General features: G+C 40.0%; 1 protein-coding gene across 1 annotated transcript in view; it reads right to left on the bottom strand.

Moving 5' to 3' along the window:
• The window catches only part of adcy9 (adenylate cyclase 9), a 30,290-nt gene extending 10,842 nt beyond the window's left edge, over nt 1-19,448 (bottom strand). Inside the window, exon 1 of the mRNA XM_014010095.1 lies at nt 16,145-19,448. Coding sequence (XP_013865549.1) covers nt 16,145-17,954 — 1,810 coding nt within the window. The 5' untranslated portion in view covers nt 17,955-19,448. The remainder of the gene's footprint in view (nt 1-16,144) is intronic.
• Nucleotides 19,449-19,955: the final 507 nt, after the last annotated feature.

The following is a 19,955-nucleotide window of genomic DNA, read 5'->3' as shown; positions in this document are numbered from 1 at the left end:
TAAAAAAAAGCTCATAACTAGTTCATCTGATGACTGAGTTTGTGTCCTGCCCAGCACTCTGGCTCCCAGCAAAGTAAATGTGTTGCTGACTCGATTTCAGACATTTTTTTGTCTTTGTCCAACTAAAAATAGATTACTGAGTTACGCACTAAACACAAGAATCCATTATTTATCTCTCTACAGGGTAATAAGAATGTTTGTTAAGCTTTTCATTCCACGTCAGAGTCTCAAAAGTCAGAGAGGAGTAAGAGAAATCGCATGTAGAAGATGTCAAAGTTGGTATGAGGGGATGTATGAGCTTTCTATTGTTTCGATGCGTCTGTTTCTTTTCATTAAAGGAGAACCTAATATACAATCCAACCATGTACAACCAGTAAATGCAGTGGTGGGATGTAACTAAGTATAAGTACTTTGTTGCTGTACTTTATTACATTTTTATGTATCTGTACTTTACTTAAGTAGATTTCATCATGGGTACTTTTGACTTTCACTCCACTACATTTTACATTAAGTATCTGTACTTTCTACTCCACTACATTTCTGTAATGCGTTGAATTACAAATTACATTCATGTCACGTCGTATTACGATTTATTTATTAATTTTTTGTGGTTTCTTGGGTTTTTTAGTTTGAAAGTAATCAGTAGTGAGAGGGGGAATTGCTGTAGTTGGTCCATTGAACCACTGCAAAGCAGGAAAGTACCATTAGACCCTCCTTCAAAAACAGCGGAGCGATCCTGCATCACCTGCTGGGGCATCAGCAGCACGTGCACAATGGAGTCCACCACAGAGGGAATGTGTCACTCTTGGCCATATTTAAAAGACTTATTCAAGTTAACTGGTTCAAAAACAACTTGTTGAGATTTGATAAAGAATGTTGGTGGCAATTTTACAGCTTCTGTAGCTGTCGTCACAATCTGTGATGATGCACAATCATCACGGAATCACAAGTCCAAGTGTGAACAATGTCAGAGGTCAAACACAAAAACATGCATCGTCTGCAGCACTGTTCACTAAAATGGCACCATTGATGTGGTAAAAATATACATACAGAAGGCACACTTCATAATTTTTTAAGACCATTAGGGAATAAATTAAGCAAGTACTTTTTAATACTTTAAGTATTTTTAAAAGCAAGTACTTACTTTTACTCAAGTAAAATTTTAATGTGGTACTTTTACTTGAGTACATTTTTGTCTGTTTATCTGTACTTTTACTTAAGTACAGTGTTTAATTACTTTCTCCACAACTGAGTAAATGTTGTGTTACGGGCGCTAGATTGCTGCTCTGATACAAAACTTACACTGCAATCCACTTCAACCAGGCTCCAGTATTATCAAAATACAGCTGTGCTCTAAAAAGGGCCCTGTAGGGAAGGGAAAGGTCCAAAAGCTCCATGATGTGTGTTCTAACTCGTGTCACCGGTTTCTCTCCTGCTGTCTATGTGTTATTCTACCCTTCTGTCACGCAGCACAATATTTTGATAATTCCTGAGGCAGGTGTGCGCATCCGTCAAACTCATCTCTCTCTCTCTCTCTGATGTCCTTGGGCTAACTGAAGAGCATCATTAGTGGCAGCCTCTAAGCATTATGGGACGTGAAGTGTCCTGTCTTGTGCTATCAGCTGACAGGGAACAGTAGATAACCTTTCCCTGAGAGAGCCCGGTCACATCATCTCCTCCTCCAAACCTCTTTGTTCAGAACAGACGAGTGCAAAATGAGAAAACACTTGGCAAACAAATAACGCCATCGCTTCTACTACTCTCTCACACTCATCTCTCTATAGCACGTCCAAGCTCATGATGAACAATACTTGTCCCAGAACCTTTTCTGTTTGATGCCAAGAGTGCCTCAAACAGGGGGGAAAGGGTTGCACATCAACACACAGTGCAGTGGTCATTTAAGACACTTAAAACATAACCATCCTCTGGCCCTGAGCAAAGACAAGGACAACTAAGAGGCACAGAAACATCCAGCAAACAAACAACCTGGCAGCTTTAACACACATTTTACACAGCTCTTCTCTTAAAGACATTATAAAAAAAAAAACCCTCTGGTCAAAACAAAAGAACACATAAAACGAAAGCAATAAAATCACACGACAGCTAGTTCACATAAATATAAAATGCTACAGACATTTATCATAAAGCAACACTTTTTTCCCCTACTTTCCACTTCTGACCCAAGTTGGACAGAGTATCCAACTGCTGTTCCAGAGAGGCTTATTATAAAACCAAAGAACAGAGAGGGCAACAAAGAGCTAAGGAGTGTTGGCAGATATGCTTGGTTCAGTGCACACACACACACACACACACACACACACACACACACACAAACGTATCGCAGGTCTGATCTTCTCGTAATGACAGGTTTTCTTTTCGGGGCCAGGTAACAGAGCAGGAGGGCAGCTGAGCAGGTGGCACAAAAGAAAAAAAAATCTAGCACGGCTAAGCTGAACAGGTCCCTGTGTCATTTGGCACTGTCAGCGAGAAGTCCCCTCCTTCTCCCATCATCTTTTCTCCATCTGAGAATTTACAGCACATCTTGTTCCTGTTGATTGGAAAAGGGCAAGAGGACAAGGAGGAAACCTGTCCAACAGAACACGTCATTTAGGAGAAGTCTATTACAGCAGCACGGTGAACAGGAGACAGCATATAAGATGGAGTAAAAACACAACAAGCACAGTTTTAAATTAACAGAACCCCTTATAGAGAGCGGTGAATGAAAATACAAAAAAAAAAAAGTCAGAGTGATCTTGTTAACTCAGGAAGTATGAATGACACATATGATTTTTTTTTATTATTAAAAGCTGGAGTGGAACCCAGACTGTCATTCCTGACAGTGAAGTATGAGCAGAAAATGTGAGCATGTCTCCTGAGACGAACATGAGGGGGAGTTTTGAAGAGAGAGAGTGTGTGTGCAGTGACCTTCTTTAAAGCAGAATGACTGTTTGTTTCTTCTGGGCATGAAACTTTGCAAGCAGAATTATTTGCAATGTCAAACCAGAAAAAAATATTTCAGACAAAAAAATCTCAGGCATGAACGTTTACCGTAAACACAAAGTTGTTTTGTCTGTAGATTTTTAATAAAAAAAAAAACAGATAAATGGAAAAAGCCAAAACAAAAATTAAGACACTACGAACCTTTTCTGGTAAATTGTTTTTCATTCTTTGAACAAAGCTGCTTTTGCTCTCATTCTTAAAACAAACCACATGGTCAGAATTTGTGACTATATTTTTGTGTAGCAGAAAAATAATGGAGTTCACTTTTAATGTATTTAGGAGACCACACAGTGAAAATTTTGGCAAAAATTGCAAAGAGGAGAACCACAGTTTAGTTTGTTTAAAAAACTTTACAGTTTTTTTTCTTTTCCATTTTCCTGGAAAATCCCACAGCTGGGATGCCTACACCTTTTACCCAGAGAGGGCCAAAATGTAAATGAAAATCTATCCAAGGGCTGTGGACAAAAGCAATAATATAAAACATAAAATACAAACATTTTTTAAAGTAAAATGTTTTAATTTTTATGGCTAAGCTAGCAGCCAGTGCGGTGGCTGACATTTTTTGTTTGTTTTTAGCTCATGAACTTGAAGAAAGTTTGATGCATGCTTGTGCAGCAAAATCTCAAGGGACATTTCATAAATTGACAAAATATGAGTATTTGTGGCCTTATAGAGTGTGCAAATCTACATGTGCATGAATCTAATCTAAACGTCCCTTGTTTATTCTTAATATATTTCAAAGATAAAGTAAGCACCATGAGTGATAATCTGCACTACAATATATAATCATTGGGCCAAAAGATAGAATGACTGTAAGTGGAATCACAGTGTTTCTATAGAAGGACAGCTGGTAACACCTAACCAGGGCAGCTGCTGGTGGGCTAAGGCAAATGGCTTTGTGGGCCAGTTTTGTCCTGCTGGCCCCACTTTGGGCACCTCTGCCATACATGGTGTTTCAGCTGAATCCATATCAAGCTGAGCTACAGCTAATTCAACAAAGTTCTTCTCAAACACAGATAACCAGCAGCGATGCTCAGTTTAACTTATGTAAGCTGAAGTTGATAAGAAGAAAAAAAAACAGCTGGTCTTGGACACCACTTGTGCTTTCTTGGTATGACCTTTCCAGGTTTAGCACAAAAACATGTAATCTGAGAATAACCTCACAATTTTGTCTCCTAACAAACAATAGGCCATCGTGAGGTCTTCCTTCCCTTTGCTGTCAACACAACATGTCAACACCCTTCCTCTTTTAATTGTCCGTCCTCTGAACGGAGGTGGAACTAAAATGTAATTTCAGTATTTGCCCTTTGCATTTTTCCTGGCTTCGATCCGACCGCCACCGAAGCACACTCAAGAACAACAGAAACTCTTGACATCCCTTCAAAGTCTTTAACTCTCACTTGGCTGTCTGTCTCACAGGATCTCTGTGTTCTGTTTTGTATTCTGTGCCTGTGATCTCTCCATCTTTAACAGTCTCTGGTTGCCACGCTCTGTTGGCAGAACAATGGATACAGTTGAAATCCCTCCAAAAATCTTTGCTCACTGGCCTGAATTTTCTCCCCGTTTTGTCAATCTCACTGGGGCTCAATGTCTTTTGCTCCCCTGCTCCATCTCTCTGTCTGCAGCTTAACTATCTCCCATCTTCTTTTGTGTCCAAGCTTACCGGTATACCCGTTTGCTTCAGCATCACACTAGCATAAAGCCTTCTTCTCTGCAAAGAATAGCTCCAGCTGACATCATCTCAAAAGCTTACACTCACTTTCCATCTTCCCATTTTTTCCAGCTATTTTCTTTTGCCCCATGCACACAGCTGTCTTGTTAATTCCCCTTTGCCCTTTTCCTCTCCGACATAATGGTGACCATATGGCCTAGTTGCCCTTCAGCACAACTGTGTAGACAGCAGAAATAACTATGAACAAGCCTCTTTATTTAGCACTTACAAAACTTTCTGTTGTCACAAAAAAGCAAGTCAAGAACTTTGCTACTGAAGGGTAAAAGATAAGTTTCCAATGTCCTACTTTTAAAAGGATTTAAAATTTTCTTTTCTGATAAAAAAAATTAACTAACCTCTTGAATTATTTTACAATGTTCTGAACTGTAATTTCATTGTGCTCTCTGTATGATGACAGTAAAGGTCTCTCTGATCTAATCTAATTAATAAAGGACAACTTACAACAATAACGGAGCCAGATTGTGACACATGCAAAAAATATTTTGCACAAATCATTGTGCAAGATGTGCGTGAAGACAACTTTAGAGATTTAGGTAAAACAGACAACTAATATGTAAAATATTTGTTCGTGTATTTCTTGGCTTTATTTATTGTGTTCTTGTACTCTTCATTCTTAATCATGCTACCTATGGTGCAGATTAAATGTGTACCATATCCATTTAATATGTTTATTATTGGATTTTTCTGAATAAATAGGATTACAGATCATTTAATTACAGCTTCTTGTTCCTCCTTTCCCCAATTGTGAATTTAGATCTGCTGTCTGAGACACAGTATTCCATTTTAGAACAAATCTAAAAAGCTTACAAAAAGAAAAGCATTTATTTCTTATCAAACTGTCTTGACTGTCACAGTTTTGCTCATTTTGTAAGTGCTATAACCTCAGCCAGAGATGCTGTTGATGTGTTGCTGTGAGCAGCACTCCTCTATCGATTAAACAGTGACCATATCTGTGGCAGTGGGTAAATGATCAAAGCAGACAGCAAGCCAAGACAAAACACTTTTCAACCTCTAATGCACCACCTGAACCCACACTTGTGCTAAAAAAAACAACATTAAGTGATGGTGTCTTCACTTGACGATGGAAATGTGTTTTGTTCTTTTGAGGATTAAAAACTCTCTCTTGAACAGGCTACTGGTAAAGCAGGAATAAATGAGGATGTCAGATAGCTTCTAGGCTGAAGAACAGAAAAGTTGCAATGCAAAATAACTGTACAATGATCCATAGAACTCAAATGTCTCAGCAGAAAAGAAGGAACAATTTCACATGGTGCTTGCAAAGAAACATTTCTGTAACGTTACAATGCTGATGATGGTGCAGTTTGAAAAAAACAGCTGAGACAACAGTCTAACAGTTACAGAATGACAAGAAGGAAGCTAGAATTAAATACAATAAGGAATCAAAGGAGACAAAGTCGAAGTGCTAAAAAGATGGAGTCACCACAGGTAGAAATATATCAGGTCTTACACACACACAGTCTGCCATGGCTTTTAGAAGTGACAGAAAAGGAGATTCCTAGGGTTATAAAGTCTGTGGATGGAGGAGCAGCTGACAGCTAGTGAGACACAAGGCATTTTAACAAAACTGTTCTGCAAGAGACCAGTCCGATTTTAGGAAGCCTTAATAATGCCCCTTTTCCGCTAGTGCCACTTAGTTTAGTGTCGGCACAGTCAGTGTCAGAACGGGTCATTTTGGGTGCTTTTCCATTGACATTCCTGTCCGGTTCCAGTGGGTGTGTTTTGGGAAGTTGGTGGAGGTCGGTTCAAAAAAAAAAAGTTACTACGCAAAATGAGAGATGGAAACACATTTGCTGAATAAGTTCTGAAATTTAAAAAATTTGCTAAAAATTTGAATTAACATTGGATGGAAACATGACTAATGTCGCTGCTACAATTGAAAAAATGGCGTCTTGAGTTGTTGTTGTAAAGGCATCTTAGACGCAACCAGTAACACCACCCCCTAGCCAATCAGTGACGAACAGTGTTCTGATGTTGCATTTTGGTGTGGACTGGGACCGCTTGGAACCACAACAAAGTAGGTACTAAAAAAGGTCTGGTTCCATGAATCTGGCCTAATGGAACTGGCTTGGAACCATACCGAACTGTACTGATACTAGACTAAGTGGCACTAGTGGAAAAAGGGCATAATCAAGCCAGCTATGTCACACAGATGCAAGCTTTCAGAAATGAAACAAGCTTTGTGGAACTAAGAGTCATGAAACAGAAAAAAATCAAATAAAATAAAATCACTATTGTTGATGGTTCTGCATAAGAACCTTAATTTCTAAAGATTAAGTTAATATTGACCTGAGAGATGTTCAGCACCTGACGGCTGAATGCTCCACTGACCTAAAAATCCAGTTTATTTGTAAAGTAATTCTTCAAACTGAAACACTCAGTGTTTCAGTTTCACTCCTGTAACGTGACAGAATGAGTAAAGAGCTCATCTAAACCACTTAGTTGCTAAAAAGATGTACGACATAACTACATGAAATACATGTTCAACATAAACAAAGTTTTACTGACAGCAAAACAGTGTTATTCATGATCCATGACTAATAATGTTTCATATTAATCATAAAAACAGTGTTACTTGCATTCAAATTCCAGAATACACACGGATAATCAGCATAAATACATCCAACGTAGTTTAAACAATGATGAGCAAGTGGAAATAATGTGACTGCTGGAGTTTAGATAAAAAAAAACCTAAAAGGGTCAAAGGAAGGTGAAGAAAGTTACTTTAACATCTTTAAGTGTGGGAGAGGAAGGGCGTGTGCGGCATACTCCAAGCACATCTTCATTCTTTATAATAGGACGTACGCTAGTCATATATAAATTTAATCACATGGCAAACTGACAGTCACATAACCGATAATTTATTTTTAACAGATGCAAATACAGTCACAGGCATTGTAATATTTTGCAGCATGCACAAAAACCCACACAAGCCTGTGCATTCAACCCATGGATGCTATTGTAAAAGCAACAGCAGGCTTTAGCAGGCACCAGCTCCCCTTCGTCTGAACTCATTCATAATTCACACAACCATTTATCACATGCTCACTCCCCACTGTGCACACTAACGAGTCACTACAACCACGAACAGGGTGCGACTGCATGTGTGGCTGTTTGCATTCAGCTTACTTCAAGGGCAAAAGCAAAATTAAGTATTTATTACTGGGCGAAAAAGACTAAGTAAGAGGTTTCTGTGCATCACCTTAAGAGTGGGCTGCATCGGTCATTGTCAGTAAAAGGAAGCATGTGAGACTGAGAACAGGAGTGCTGGCATTTTCTGTGCCCTGGATCATCAAGAGGAAAAAAGCTTAGATGGCATAAGTGACTCATGAAAGCAATTTATCACCAGCGCTTACGCACAACAAACAGTGTAGATCCAAATGACAAACCACAGTGAGAAAGCAAGGACAAGAGAAAAACATATATTCCAGGGTTTTATCATTTTTCAGATGCAATGTGCTTAATTTTTTATCTGAGTAGGTGTCTTTTTTGACGCCTGTCTAAAACTGCTGCGCTGCCTTTTTCTTTTGGCTCAACTTTACCAAAAACCTGAAGCCCACAGATGGGATAAAAACGAATTTGGTCTTTACATCTAAAAAAAAAAAAAAAAAAGCCAACTGACCCTCACCCCTTTCAACAGCCTGTTGCCATGGCAATTAGCCTTGGCAGACCCACGGTGCAGAGACTCAGTAAAGTGTGCACGAGTGTGAAAAACTGCAGATGGGAAATGACCACTGCGAAGTTCAGGTGGGGTAAATCAAAGCTGCGCAGAACAAACTTTGAGAACTTTTGTCATTTTTAAGGGAAGGGTAAATGGTCCATATAGTGCTTTTTATAACCTGTCCAATTCCTGCAAATTGCTTTCAAGAGTTTGCAGAGTTTCTCACTCACCCATTTAGACACACACTCACACTGCTCTTTTTATACAGCAATCCTATATTCTCACTCATGCCCACTTAGACACATCAGTGGGAAATGTCTCGCTTAAGAACATTTTGATGTGCTGCAGGGAGCGTTGGATCCCTGATCTTCTGATTGGAAAACACCCATTCTGCCTCTAGGCCAGCGCTATTCAACTGGCAGCCCGCGGGCCACATCCGGCCTGCCAACTGGTTAATTCATCTCTCAAGCCCAGACCACCAGTTTTCTACTTTAATTACTATGAGTTCCTTTAGTTAAACACAGACATGTTTGGTATCTACAGAAACGTCAGAATCTTGGCTACAAGCTGGTAAAAACTTTTTCAAAGCAAACTCAAGACAGTTAAAACTACAAGCAGTTGAAGATAGAACTATGAAAGTAAAAATTAAATTGGTTTAAAAAGTTGGCAAGTCAGAGATGTCAAAATATTATTTGTGTTAAATAGGAGGTATGATGCATTATTTTTGTTTTTGATTTTGTTTTATTATCACTAAATTTATTGCATAGGGTCTGTATGTTATATCCATAATTAGATGCAGCAAAATAAAATATTTCAAAGGTAACAGATCTTTGGTTCATTTACATAACAACTTAAATTCCTGGATGTTCGGCCCCTCAGCTGTTGGCCTGCATTAACCGTGGCCCCCGGAGCATTTTAGCTGAATAACCCTGCTCTAGGCCAAAGCTGCCCGAACATCACAATTTCCCCCACATTTCTTAATACAGTATTTATTGGTCTTCATCTCTTCAAAACCACTTTTTTCATATCCTCATTCTTCTTTTCCTCTACAACAAGTACAAAAAGCTTCCACATAGCCGTCACACAGCAGTCAATATAGAAACTAATTTTCTTTACAAACTTTCATTGGACACTTGCAAATGCAGTCTAGCTTAATGTAACAAACAAATAGAAGAAATATATTATAAATACTGCATCATTTCTTATCCTGCTGCTCAATACTCCATCTTCAACTACCCACAACCTCAGAGATGCTGGACAAATAACAAATACCTGTCAATGTACACCTCCACACATCTGATTGATGCATTGCAGCATTATGTTAGCCTGCTTTCATCAATCCACCTTTTCAGTTAAGGCTAATGGAGCAGCTAAAATGCCAACCTATAGATTACATTACTCTCCCACATTTCATTAGACCAGATGTGCCAGGGCTTAAATGGATGTCTTTTGGGATTGCATTAATATTTATGTTAAAAGACTACAACCTCATGAAAGCATCCAATAAGACTTCATCCAACACTTCAACAAATAAAAGTAAAACTATGAAATCCAAATTTATAACACCAAAATGCCCACAACAATATGGTTAAAAAGGTACAAACATCATTTTGTTGAATCACTGTGGATTTTGAAAATAAAATATATTTTACATGTTCAATGAGAAACACTTTTTTAAAACGCTTCTTTGGTAATATCAAAGAAAGATAACATTTTTGCAAAACACCTCAACTCATGCACATTTTTAAAAATTGTTTTTCATCACCACTGTAATGACAATTTGTGATGAATCCACTTCCTTCTCAAGCCTCTCCTTCTGTTCCATTATCATGATGGTCACAACATTTTGTGTGCTTTAGCAACTTAGCCACCATCATCTAAACAGGGCATCCAGGGCAAGGAGAGTCCACCTGATGGGCACTAAGAGCATGAGTGTGTGGCACTTAGAATTTAATAGCCAGTCCAAGCAGTCTTTTGGGATAATCATAATGTAAAAATTAATCCCTCTAAAACAATAAACTGTTGATACACTGAACATCCCAAGTTACAATTTTATAATAGTTAATATGCTCATTTTAAGTAAGAAAAAGCAAAAAGAATACCTCCATCTGACCTTCAAGAGGTCACCAGCACATTATCTTTTACAGGCAGTATTGATTTGCTTTGTGTTCTTATCTCGCACTGGGATTAAAAACGCCAAGAGGCTTTTGTGCAAAGTGAAATAAAGTGTAGCAGACTACACTTTCTGCAGCATGTCCTGCTCCATACAAACTGTCTTTTTCAGCAGCTGAGTCATATTAGCTGCTCGACAAGTGCCAAGTCTTTTGGCACTTGTCGAGCAGAAAGGAAGCGCAGCAAGACAGAGAGAGGTGCTGGGAGCAAAATCTCCTACAGTATCAGTCTAACAGAAAGCTCACAGAATTATACGCAGTTAGATGATTATTGTCAGGTTTTTGCATAGTTTCCTCTTTTTGTTCAAAAATCCATTACCTCCTTTTAGTGAAAATCATTTGTTGCTCACTGGGTCACTGAGTTGAAAGCAGCAAATCTCACTGATTTGGATTTAGGAGTCTATGGACAAAACTGATGCCGAGTATTTGATTGCCAAGTCGGAGAAAAGACAGCAGCATATTATATTAGGGTGAAAAGTCAAACTGTTTAACTTCAGTCAAGTATAGTAATATACAGGCAGAGCATGCATACAATTACACAGACAGACAGCATCATGGGAGTGAATTACAAAAAATTAAACATGGACATCCTGTTTTTATTTCGGTCATAGTGCAAAACGATTCAAAGTCTGGCAACACAGATTGGGTTTTGTCTGTTTCTTGTCTCTAACATCATCTGAAACAAAAAAAAACTCAGTGAAAAACAGTTAATAACAGATTAATTTGGTCTTTTTTTCCCCTCACCATGACTGCATCTTAGACTGCAGCTAGCATTGGTAGTCCTTGCTCCCCTCTCAAGGATATCAGCTGTAAGCTGAGGTCACTCAGACCAGAACCTGCAGATTGCTTCATGTGCTGCCAAATCAATTTGACAAAGGCTTTAAAAGCAGAACAAAAATAGCCTTGCGCTGAATCCCATTTCATAGATTTGGTTTTTATCCTTTCTTTACGTCTTGGATGTCAAAGTCACAACAGTTAAAATATTCAACAAACTGGACACTCATTCTAAGCTGAATATGCAAATAATTGTTGCTCAGATAGTCTCTATCTGTAAGCAAATAAATGTTTTTCAGTGTGCTCTATTACATATTTTTGTTAATATTCTTCAACAAGTATAAAAATGTTTGTCAGTCTGCTGAAAGTATTACACACCATATATGGGCAGACTGTTAATGTGTCAAATACTGGCCATGGCTTATCAACTTCTTGAAGGTTTTTCCTATTTTGTAGTAGAATATTTTAACCACCACTCATTATGACTTTGAAATATGAGCCAAGGTAAGGTAATGCTGACAAATAGAATTATACTTTAATCTAACGGTGGAAAAAAAGAGAGTTGAATGGCAATGAGAATTGCCACCTTTATCTGCCAAGCTTGCAGGTAAACACAAACAAGTTCATAAAGTAAAACGCTTGGCTTTAGTTTACCAAGCCTCATTTGTTGTGGCCACACTCACAGGTGCCAGCAAATATACTGAGCTTCAGATATACAGATTGGTAACAGACAGCATTCCCACGAGATCAATTTTGCGGAAGTCAATGTTTGCATATGAACCTTTGTAAAAACGAGTCTCTAATGACCACTTCATCATGAATTCAATGAAACACTAATAGAACATGCATCATTGTTTGCAGACAAACTCTCCTTTGGTCTCAAATTAGTCATAAACCTAACCGGTTATTGTTTTGGAGGCAACAAACTGAAGCACTCGTGAATATCATTATCATCCAATAAAAATTTTCACTTTGGTTTCATATCCATCATTACCCCGAGCCTTGGATGTTTTCTTTGACATCTATCTGACATGAAACTCGTTCTTGTTGTTGATTTCCTTGTTGTCTCATCATAAATAAACAACCATGACAGTCTCATTATAGGCAATCAATACAGTTTGAAAAAAAATGCTTGGCTGGCAGGCAGGTGCTATGTTCATGGATCAGAGAACAACATGGGGGTCAGAGTGAGAAGATATGTCCAAGGAGAATTAATAATATTTATCACCTTTGTGAAGGAGCTTATTACTCAGACCTACTTAATTAAAAATCTCCCCTACGGTAAAAGACCTTAACCTTAACCCAGCTCAGCTATCCTCAACTAAATGACTTTTAGAAGGTCACACATACCATAACTTATTGAGACAGGTCATTGTGAGAACATTGTCCATAATTACCAGATTACTGAAGTATTAATGGAAAGAGGCTACAGAATTCTACAAAAGCGTGGGCAGTACCTCGACTTAATCAGTCTTCAACATTAAAAAACATGGAGCGAGTATTGCTTTTTTTTTTTTTAGTTCACCTTGACTTCAAGTAAGCATTCAAACCAAGAGTCTAAAAGTTAAATAAAAAAATCTAACTAAAAAAACTAAAAACAATTTAAAGACCAAGCAGAAATATTACACAGCAAGACTGATTCTGTATTACGTGAATACTAAAAGAAGTTTGACAAGTCTCTCATAAATATTTGAATTGAATGATGTTTGGTCATTTTTTTATTACAAAAATTACAACTCCTTTCCAGGCCACTGAAGGAATATAGGTGTTGTAAAACTGAATACTTTTGTATAGTCAGATTAAAGACAGAACTTGTAAAAATTCATAGTCACAATCCATCCTGAAATACTTTCACAAACAAGGGCCAGCAAACATTATTTCCATAGGAAAATGACAGTTTCCTGAAAGAGAACCCAGCATTTGTTGAGGTTTGTATTGACTTTTATCTGCAGAATCATAACAGCCAACCTGACATTTTCACCAAAAAGTTAATTTTATGCAGGTGCTGTCATTCTGCATCAAGCACAAAGGAATAACAGACAGGTACTTTCCAGGGAAATGGAACTAAATATAGCTCATATTTTCAGTAAGTAATATGAAAACAAATAGACCCTTGAATAAAAAAGGGTAAAAAAAAAAACCTAATTACGTGCATCCTTTGCTTTTAAAGATCACATCACTTTAGCATTCTAGTCACATCAGTTGTAGGTTTCATAACACACATGATCCGTTATGTTTCTTGAATTGAGATAATCTAGTGATAACGCAGCTCACATTTGATTATAACTCTCTGAAAGTGAGAAATTAGTCATTTTCTCAGCACAACATAATGAACTATGAGTGAACTGTGTTTCCTTTTTTTTAAAAAAAGGTCTTAGGTCAGATCAAAAATGGCAGCAGGATGCAGCTGTAACGCTCAACTCACCACATGTGGCTGTGCTTTGTGTAAACTTCCCAACAACCAAAAACAATGTAAACCTATGAAATGAGGACATAAGTGATAGAATAAACTTCTGAGATTTTGTGCCTGTGGACTGGGGAGAGGGGAAGATCCTACTGCTCTGATCTGGACTTATAAAAGGCACACAAAAGCCAAAAACTATTTTAGGTCGTATTCACACCTGGTAGACTCTGTTTGATTGGGGACCAAAACTGCAAGCTTTGTTTACATTTTCTGTTGGTGCGGTTTGAATTCACACTGCACTTTCTCAACTGAACTAAACCCTGTAAACAACCTGTTCCCACCCTCACCTGTGGGGGTGCTGCACAAAGAACCACTAAAGGAATCAACATGAAAATCTCAGAAGAAGACATGGAGCGCAACTTCCTTCTTCCAAAATGTAAACAATAGTTACGTTACATTTTAGCGGTTATAGGGTTTATTTTTTGTTTTTGGCAAATGTGCTAAACAAATAGTCTTCAACAATGAACTCAGCATGAGAGGAAGATGAGGCGGAACCACGGAGAATGTTGTTTTGCACACAAGTCAGCTGAAGAAGCTCCGTGTTCATCGAGTAGGAGCGCGTCCAGCTCCACAGACATGATGTCCACCTTATACAGTCGTCCAGCGAGGTATTTACACCATAAGTAAATTTAATACTGTTATTACTCAGAATGTCATGCGGTATAGTCGGCTTCCTGCTTTTGGTGTGGTCTCTGGTCCGCTTAGCGTTCACACATGCAATTGAACCGCATCAGAGTTCGTTTCAATCGAACCGAGACCTAGGTTTTCAGGCGGACCAAGGTTCGTTTTTTGGTCCGAATCAGAGTTCAATTACGCATTCACACGTCCACAAACAAACCAGACTTTCCGGGCAAACGAACTAGAGTTTGATTGAATCGGACTAAACAGTGCAGGTGTGAACATGACCTAAGAAACCAACATAAAACACAAACTCAAAAGAGGCTGTTAAAAATACAAAGACAACACCTGAGCGGAGATCAGTGTCTTTGACAAAATTATTTACTTGTGATTGAAGCAACAAGGACCAGACCCAGCAGGGAACCATGCCTGGCTGCAACCAAAGTGATTTACACTGACTGGGCCAGACAGTACAGGGAATTTTACAGCACTGGAGAACAACTCTCTCTTGACAGCCAGTTCTCTCTCTGGCACAGAAAACCTACAAGGAAAGAATAAATCTTGGGAGAGGAGCTACATAAATGACAACAACAAAAGGGAGACAAAATATAGAGGAGAAAAGAATATGGGGGTGCAATTACATTACAGGTAACACATTTGTCTTCACAATAAAAAAAAGATGCAAGAAAAGGAATCACTAATTAATCACAGATCCATAAACCACTTCTGTCTGGTAAATAAAAGGCACATGCACTTGATCTTCTTCCTTCACTGTTGAATAAAATGATTTCCAGTGAAACTGATGCCATCTGTGAAGAGTCAAGTGGCTACACAGATGAGGTGATAATTTATGGATCTTAAATTATTAATCTGAAGACTCAAATAGCTAATTCCAAATTCATAATAATCTCTACAAAAACGCACCGGTCATGAATCAACATGCACCCTCCAGGCAGCACGGAAATATGAAAATAATCCTGAATGCCAATCTAAAAGGGCAAATGAAAGCCATCTGAAATACCTTAGTTGGGCACTGTCACTTCACTTACAATGAGCAATAATGGATCAGCCAGCTTTAAGTGATGAAAAGAGCCATTAAGCCCACAGTTAGTCACACTGAGATGATTTGCATAAATGTATAAAATAAAGCCTGCAGTCAAGCAGTTTACAGACAAAGTCGAGCAGGGGAAGATGAAGCTGCAGGAGCAATCACTGTAAGAAAAGGTGACCTATGTGGTTTGCCGTAAAGCGATCCATGGGGTTCCGAGTGAGGTTAAGGGAACACAGACGCACTGGGGACGCATGAAAGGGAATGTAATTGAGTGAGAGAACAAAGAGTGAGCTGAGTGGAGGGAGGGATGAGAAAGAATATGGCATCTGATTGTGATACAGGCAGACAGCACAAACACCAAAGACGGGATTGATAAACTCAAACTGTAGCCAGCACATTAGTGCCAGGTGCCATGATGCCTGTGTTGACCTTGACAAAGGCAAATTGCCCCATTAACTCTTTTGATTTAACTAATGGGTTGGCATATGTACACATTTAGAGAATGAGAGATCCGAATTACAAAACAATTTTTTAAAGCCAAGGGGGACATCAGCATCATTGGGTGTAAAGATTACAGCCAGTTACTAGCATATAAAGAGCTTTACATTGTCAATTAACGTGAATTTTTAGGATAAAATAAGATTAAAATGCTTACCTTTGAGCTGGTCTGCCACACTTTGTCCGATCCTCTCATTCACCTGTCCATCTTCATGCTGGTAACGATCATCCAGGAAGTTGAACGTGGCTTGTGATAGGTGGACTTTTCCAGCTACGCCCAGCTGCTCCATCAGATTGGCCAGGTTGACATCATTCGACCAAACGTCAAACTTGAAGCGTTTCATGCCCAGGATCCCACACAGCACGGTCCCAGTGTGAACACCCACCCTCATGTTCACCATCTCCCTCTTCTCCTGGCAGAACTGCTCAATGGCCTGAATCATGCCCAGGCCCATTTCTACGCAGCAGTACGCATGGTCCGGTCTGGGTTCTGGACAACCAGCCACGCAATAGTAACAGTCTCCTAGCGTGCTGATCTTCTCACAGCCTGTAAGTTCACAAAGTCGATCAAAACGTCCAAACAAGTCGTTTAAAAGCCCAACTAAAGCATGAGCTGATTTGTTGGCAGACATTTTGGTAAAGCCAACAATGTCTGCAAAGAGGATGCTAACAGGCTCCATTCGTTTCATGTTGAAGGGCCTGAAGATGATCTGGCCTCGGGGGATAGAGGTTTTCTTGCGTTTGTTGTTTTTTGGGCTGGAGATGACGGCAGCTGCACCACTAGTGGAGTAACGTTTCATCGAACTGTCGCCAATCTCCTCATCACCCTGCTTCATCAACTCATCTGCCACAATTCTGGGCATGACAGAGTGAATCATTCTTTCCTTCAAGGCTTTCTCCACCTCCAGGTCTTTGCCGTGCATGATGGCTTGTCCAACCTTAAGAAAGGTGCTGCGTGAACGCACTTCAGACATGATGAACAGGTGGATGCCAATGGCATGAGCGCAAAGATGAAGCAAGGCTTTGGCTGGGCCCAACCAGCTGAGTGTTTCCCAGTCTGCTGGAGAGGCTAGGCTCCAGTTCTCCTCTGTCTGGGTCAGTTGCAGCCAGCCCAAACTCTCAAACAAGACAGAGTAGAAAACTCCCAGCAGGACAGAGGCATAAAGATGAAAGTGGAGGACGCTATACAACAGAAGAAGAACCTCGATACAGAGGGAGAAGGTGCCTACAGATGAAAGACAAGGAGACCTGCAGCTACTTCTCACAAGCTTCTCATAGGACTGGTTGTAAATGAGCCCCATGTCACTCCATTCTTCTACTTCAGGCACAGGCGTGGAAATATCTGAGTCCCTAAAGCCTAATGTCTGGATTTGGGGGGCCAGAGTCAAGATAAAGGTTACAAGGACAAGCAGCAGAGATGCTAGGTTGTAGCAGCGAGAGTACAGCTTGGTAAAAGTCAAGAGAAAGAGAAGTAGGCAGAAGAGAAGAAAGGAAGTGGTGGGAAGCAGAAAAATAACCCTGTCACAACGAGATGGATTGGCAGCAAAATACACCCCCCAGAGGAAACTGGCGGCCACCAAAAAGAAAAGCACATAGCGGAAGCGACGCTGAGTCTGGGGGAAACACCGTTCTCGACAGGCCTCCTCCAAGATCGAGGAGTCAAACTTTGGGTCCCAGAAATGGCCTGCCGACCTCTCAAAGAGCTGAGGCATCCCCTTGTGACCACGAAAGCTCTTGACCACCGGCCTCCTCACTCCAGACTCCCCGGAGCTACAGCTCGAAGAAATGCTGTACTTGCAGTGCTTGGTTGCTCCTATGAAGCCTCCCCCGATTGAACCCAGGGGCCCTCCAACATGCTTGTGTTTGACACTGCTGCCAATTCTCACCGAGACGCCTCCATCTCCACTTGAGTCACAGCACACTTCTGTGTTGTGAGGCAACAGCTGTTGATGTTGGGGAGATGCCATACTGTCTTTTTTTTTCTCTATCAATAAGCAAGAAGAAAACAGTGACTTGTGAGAAAATGTAGACAGAGAGGTAAGGCAAAGTATCCAGCCCCAACAAAATGAACACAAAGCACAGCTTTCAAAGCATCTACTCAGTTTACAGATCTCTGGCTGTAACTGGACCAGCAGACTAAAGTTTTAGAGCAGTTCATTATTGCCCTCTTGACGTCAGTCTCTGCATTCCTCTACATTCCCCTCTGTTTTGACGCACTCGAAACTGCAAGGTCCACTGCCTGCTGATCCAGTCCAAGTCGACTAAGCAGCCAAGGCTTTGATTCACTCATTAGAAAAATATTCAGAAAAACTGCGAAAATAATGGGCCAAACTGAAAAAGCTGAATGAAAATCAATACATGAGCTCAGAGGACGCCTGAAGTTGCAGCTAAATTTGGAGAGCCCAATAAATAAGTCAATAAAATTAATACTTCAATGTCCAGTCCACTTGATCCGTTCAGTTTTTCCTCATTTTCATTGAGCAAATTCAAAAATAGCTACTTCCTCAACGAGCCCATGTTTTGTTTATTTGGCAAGCCTTCACGCAAAGCAGTTCTGCTGCAGAGTTGTTGTCACTTCTGTTGCTGGAATAAGATCAACAGTAACATGAGCGCAGAGGCTTTTAAATCCAGACATGCTGCTTGCTCCGGGGCCTAATGGCAACTGTTTTTACGGACAGAGCCTCGTCCTTTCCTGACTTTCCACTCCACCAAACTCAAGAGATCTTTGTGCCAGCAGGTCCACAGGATGTGGTCACCTAATTAAATATTTGGATTTACTGCATAATCACCTGGTGACGCTCCCCGAGGATATGCATAAAGCACTTTCAATCCAGCGTTGTGTTTTAATATCCTGCCACATGGCACCAAACCATCGTGACAGAGACTGCGCCCCAGAAAAAAAAAAGGAGGGGAAACGTCCCGATGGTCCAAATAATCTCACCGTGGCTGTTCCTGAGTGACAGCTGCAAAGAAAAACATCACCTTGAGCAGAGTCTAAGAGTCCTGCGATTTTCTCTTTTTTAACCGGCGTAAAGTTTGCTCGCTATCGATGGGTCACCGCTTCCAAATGCCACAAAAACCTAAACAAGAAAAAAAAAAAAAAAAAAAAAAAAAAAAGGGGGTCTCCACCTCCTCTCCACGCCCCCCTCCACATTCACACCTCAGCCCCACAGGTTACAGCTTAGCGCCGCTCTGATCCGTCCACTTTAACTGGCTGAGCTCTGCTGGGATGCTGGTCACACATCCAAATAAAACCACTTTCATTTAAGAATAATTTGATATCAGGGCTGCTCCAAAGTCCCGCCTTTGTTTCCCCTGTAAAGAAGCATGAATGTCTTCTTTCCTGGTTATTTGACCATTTGGGGGCAGCTGAACCGCTTCTGTGCGCATTTCTGCTGCGGCGCGCAAAACACAGCGGCTGCAGCCGCCACCATCTTCTGTACGCTGACAGCAGTTCAGCCGCGAGCGTCTGAATGTGTGTGACAGGAAAAAGAGAGAGAGAGAGAAGTGGGAATACATCAGAAATAATAATGATCACTTCCGCTTTGTTCCTTAACAATAAAAGCCCATGACTTTTTGTTGGTGTTTCCAATTAACTGGTTGCTTTTACAGATATGAGCTTTATTAAGTTTATGAACAATTAACATCTTACCTGTTGCAGATGACACTTTGAACAGAATCAGATGAGAGCTGAAGAAATGAAGTGTCGAGTTAGCTGTGTTGTGGTAGTTTTCAAAATTTTAACTGGAATTTTGTTTTATCAACTATATAGCAAATCAAAAAGAAAAAAATTGTATAGGTCTTCTGGACGGGTTCTTCTCTAATGAAACGTTTCGTCTCTCCTCCAAGAGACTTCTTCAGTCTGAGAGTTTCAGGCAAAATTCAGGCTTTTAAGCACTGCCTCCATGTGACTGATACTCACATCACATGGCTATCGTTGACACCTAATTAACACCTATTGTTAACAG

This window comes from Austrofundulus limnaeus, unplaced genomic scaffold (genome assembly GCF_001266775.1).
Source record: "Austrofundulus limnaeus strain Quisiro unplaced genomic scaffold, Austrofundulus_limnaeus-1.0 Scaffold65, whole genome shotgun sequence".
Taxonomy (NCBI): domain Eukaryota; kingdom Metazoa; phylum Chordata; class Actinopteri; order Cyprinodontiformes; family Rivulidae; genus Austrofundulus; species Austrofundulus limnaeus.
Note: the sequence above shows the minus strand (reverse complement) of the source record. Positions and strands in the feature narration are given on the sequence as shown.